The sequence below is a fragment of the Octopus bimaculoides genome, chromosome 3 (assembly GCF_001194135.2).
Source record: "Octopus bimaculoides isolate UCB-OBI-ISO-001 chromosome 3, ASM119413v2, whole genome shotgun sequence".
Classification (NCBI taxonomy): domain Eukaryota; kingdom Metazoa; phylum Mollusca; class Cephalopoda; order Octopoda; family Octopodidae; genus Octopus; species Octopus bimaculoides.
The window spans coordinates 32,852,728-32,857,828 of record NC_068983.1 but is presented as its reverse complement, the minus strand read 5'-3'; the positions used below and the strand labels follow the sequence as shown (position 1 = coordinate 32,857,828).

The 5,101-nt window shown below is 32.5% G+C and overlaps 1 protein-coding gene across 1 annotated transcript in view; it reads right to left on the bottom strand.

Annotated features, from left to right (window-relative positions):
• Window positions 1–119: 119 nt before the first annotated feature.
• LOC106872479 (leukocyte tyrosine kinase receptor) overlaps window positions 120–5,101 on the bottom strand; it is a 278,847-nt gene continuing 273,865 nt past the window's right edge. The window contains exons 5-6 of the mRNA XM_052966722.1: window positions 368–527; window positions 120–158 (exon numbers count right to left, since the gene is read on the bottom strand). Coding sequence (XP_052822682.1) covers window positions 120–158; window positions 368–527 — 199 coding nt within the window. The remainder of the gene's footprint in view (window positions 159–367; window positions 528–5,101) is intronic.

The window sequence follows — 5,101 nt, the reverse complement described above, 5'->3', positions numbered from 1 at the left end:
TATATGTATATATATATATATATATATATATATCTGTAAACATATGTGACACTTATTCAGTAATCATGATAAAACTCCGAGTTTCGGATGCTAGGGTGGGAGCCCACGCCAACATCTCTTCAGTTATCTGGCCAATTAAAAATTCCTGTAAAAAATGACTGTTAAAAACAAAGAGAAATTACTGTGCAGTGACAAAACGCGTCTAAAACTGCGTATATTATTGCATGCACGCATATATCCATATATGCACGCACATATCTCTATATACGCACGCATATATCTACATACGCACGCATCAACACATATATATATTTCACATCAACACAAACTAAAAGCAAAGCAGAAATGCAACGTAAATATTACTTACAGAACAAGCATCTTGACCTTTCTGACCGATCAAGATATTGAGTTTTGTACCTTCAGATAAATGAAAGTACGCCATTGCATATGGAGCTAACTGCTTCGCTTCACGTGACTGGTGTAGTGGAGCTATTGCCCTGCCACCTTCAGCACCAAGAGCCAAAATACTGAAATGATATGAATAGGAAAATATCAGTCACATATATCTTTGTCATCGCTCTCTCTCTTTCTCTCTATTTCTTCATATATACATGTGTGTATGCTTATGTGTGAGTGCATGTGTGTGCTTGTGTGTGCGCGCATATATATATGTATGTATACGTATATGTATATACATAGATATGTATGTGTGTGAATATATAGCAATAGATATATTGATAAATATGTGTGTGAGTGTGTATGTGTGTGAGTGTGTATGTGTGTGAGTGTGTATGTGTGTGTATGTGTGTGCTTTATGTTAAGCTATATATTAAAACAACTTAACATGAAACTACTACTGAATAATACATTAACTATTACGTCGGAAAGTTGACAGCAACTTCGAAACTTTAGCTTGCTCAGTGTACACAGTTTATGTGTATACGTGTGTGTGTGCCTATATGCCTATTATATTTTAAGCTGAAATTATACAGACTGTGATTATTAGTTTCATAATTTACCAACTTTATATCAATGTGTGTACTGTTTTTAATAATTTTCTACTCATATACTGGATAAATATATATATATAAAATCAGTTGAATATACCCGTTAAGGAGAAACAAGCATTTCAAAATACTTGGAACATTTTTTTAGAACGTAGATCCATGTACTATATGATATTCACTTCTCACATACCTCAAAATATTTCAACAGGCTTATATATTTGTAGAAACAAAATGGTGGCAACTCAAAAAGTGTTTAAGGTGGACACACGATAAATCAATAAATCTCTGAAAGCTGTCTTAACCTTAGTTAACCTGTTTATAAGATTTGGCATGTAGATATTTATGAATAATAGTCTTAGGGCTTCCTAGTTTTGTAGAAAATTATATTAAGAGCTGAAACTAAATTTTCATTATTTCTATTAAAATTTCAATATTTATGATTCTTCGGAAAGTGTCAGTTGTGATAATTAAAGATGTGCTTAGCAATATACGTATTCAGATAATGAAACCCAGGAAGGCATTGAACCAAATGATTTCCTATTTATTATATATGTGAGCTTTTATATTATTTTTAGACGTAATTTTCTTTGACGTTTTGTATATTTTATTTGCATACTGAAAAGATGAGACTTACTACATGTATATATATGTATATATATGTATATATATATACACATACACACACACACATATACATATATATATATATATATATATATATATATATATATATATATATATATATATATATATATATATATATATGTATATATATTATTGTGTCTGGGAAGAGTTATTCGCTTTTAGTGCATTAATACTTAACACACTCACCGGTTTGATTTCCACTCATTTACTTATTTATATTTTCTAAAATTTTCGTTGTATCTTGCAACCTCTTTAATAGTCATTGACTCTGTCCGTTATTAGAGCTGCGTTCTTTTTGTTTGTTTGTTTGTTTGTGGCCATGAGTGTGCGTCAGTGTGCATCTGTATACATATATGTATGTATGTACTTGTGTATACATGTATACGTGTCGACGCCTATTGAAGAAGTTGCAAGACGCAATAAAAAATTTTAGGAAAAAGAAATAAGGGAGTGGAAGTCGAACCGGTGAGTGTTAAGTTATAATGCACTAAAAGAGAATGGTTCTCCCTAGGCACAATGAAATATGCTTCAACACATGAATTCACATAAAGAATCTTGCAAACCAAATACAAAAACTTCAGATATATATATATATATATATATATATATATATATATATATATATATATATATATATATGGAATTTACAGGAAAACAAAAGACGATGACAGGTGTATAACAATAAACATGTGTACTAGTTTAACGCTCGGGAAAGTCAGAGAGTCTTTTTACGTTTCGCGCCAACGCTCTTCAACGGAAGGAACACGAGGAAATATACAAAGAGAGAATAAAAAAAAATTTGAAGCTAGGAATTAATTATGGCGGCTGATTTATTGATAATAAGGTGAATGGAGAATTTGAACATTCAAACTTTATTTTTATTTACAGGTGGTTTATTCATGATAATTGTCTGACATGTGTTTCGATCGCATTAATTGTATATTTATATGCAGAGATTTCTGAATTATTAATACGATCTCTTTCAGCATGTATACATATTACGTTTGAAGAAAACACACTCACGTTGATAAAAGTTCCAATGAAGGAGCCTTGAATTTATGTTAGAGTCCGGCTCTTTCTCTATTGACAAAAAAATACAGAAATGAAACTGATTGATAACATACATACATACACACATACATATATATGAGTGTTTGTGTATGCGTGTGTATTAAGTATATTCAACCACTAAAATTTTATTTCCTTCCAATGACGGGACGAGTGTTAATATAATGCAATTTTTTGATATTTTATATACATTCACTAACGTCAATTTACTTCAATTATATGTACACCCAATACACAGAATTGCATTTACTGAGCAACAAACGTCAGATACAGCTTTAAAAGATTACCGGTATTTTCTTTTCTCCTATTTGTCAAGTTCTAATATGAATTCTCCAGATATCTCTCTCGACCTATCAATGTGAAGGATTACACGAATTCTACCTTCTTATCTTGGGGATTAGAGAGTGAACTTTCAGGACATCGACACATTATACATGAAGAACGACTATAATGTCTCACTCTCCTGATTTCTCCGTTTTTCTGCTTACAATCACCGGTTCATCTCTTATTTTATTTATCCACGTTTTTTTTTTTTTGTATGAACTTAATTATATTACAGTCACTTTGTGTTGAATAGCTTTTGATCTACATAACATATTGCTAAAAGCAATTTTAGATCACCATACATATATGCACGCGCGCGTGTGTTTATGCATACACAAAGAGAGAAAGTGTAATCATGTGAGCGAAAGCGTATAGGAAGTTGATAGATGGATAGAGATAGTTTTGTCTGTTAATATATATTCGCAAATTCTATCACTATATATAATCGTAATTGTTAATTTTCTTTTATTGAACAAAGCCAGGTGCGAGGTGGCGGCGTCGTGTGTTGGAACTGACGCATTGACATCTATTTCTGTGTCCAATAAGATTCATTGCACATAATTAACAAATTACGTCATACAAGGGACAATAATGACTTATATGTACATAATCTTTTAATGACACGTGCATAATAAAAATAAATCAAAATTGCAATCACTAACTCACATGCACAAATGCACGCTTACTCATATGTGTATGTGTTGTGCGAGATTACGACGCCCCCTGGCGAGAATGGACTGGACCACTGCATATAAATAGTAGCAGTCCGAGTAACTGAGGTAGTACGTGCTAATTCCACAGTTCGTGTGTTGGTGGTACAAAGTTGGAGTTCAAAGTTTACAGTTCGGGTTAGCGTGTTAGATTGTTGGTTCTTAAAAGATTGTTGTTACGTATCGTGTGGTTACTGCTGTTTGTTTCGATTATATTGTTATTACACTGCGTTTATCCATAAGGATATAACAGTATGTATGCACGTCTATTTATCTAATGTTAGTTCGGGATTCCTAGCCAATGGAAAAAGAGTCGGTATTTGGTATGTCGCCTGGATCCAAACTCCTCCATTGAAATTTCAACAACATCATCAGAGTAGTTGTGCATGTTTATGAGTATATATGCAAGTACTTATAGATAGAGCATGTACATATCTGTATATTTTGTTTTGAAGTTTTGATAGATTTTACTCCAGATTCATTGTACCACTTATTGCCATAAGGCTTCCCAATTTTCAAGAGCGATATGATGATCACGCCAATAATTCTTTTATACAAGATTTACAGTCATGATCTTGGAGCTTAATCTTTTGCACAAAGTTACCTCTGATTCATAGAATGAACCATGCTGATTGTGTTTGGAGGTATAAAAACTACTAGGACTTTATCTTTCAGATGATCGAGGTCGAATAGCGATTTGGTGCATTATCCCCAAGAAGCAAATTTAATTTTCAAGACAGCCTGACAATATTCTTTCACACCTGGACCGAAACATGAAGTAAGTAAGTTAATCTTGGAACATTAATTTTTCTAATTAACCTTGTTTTGGTTGGTATCCTTTCATAACTACTTATATCACACAATAACCAATAACCTGAGCTTCACTTGAAGAATTACAATTATTTTATTGTTGCATGTGTTAAAGACGAAAAATTAAGCCTTTAAAATTATCCATCCACATAAAAGGCTACAGCGAAATGAAGAAAAATATTTGGTGGTTCACAACTAAGCAATAGCTGCTTTGGAAAAATGAAAGAAATATAGAAAACGACTGGTGGTTGTGTTTGAAGGCATTATCAAGACACTTCTAAAATATAATAGTATTGGTTTCAACACATGATCTCGGATCAAAATTCTTGCAAAGCAAATTCAAAATATATATGTATTTATATAATAATTCTTGAAATCTAATGTCTTCAGCGCTGCTATCCAGGAACAGCCAAGAATTCGTCATTCTCGAAGTGAAAATATGTTGTTATTGTTATGGGTGTGTGAGTGAGTGTACGTATGTGGATGTATGTGTGTGTGCGTGAGAGAGAGAGAGAGAGAGAGAGAGAGAGAGAGAGA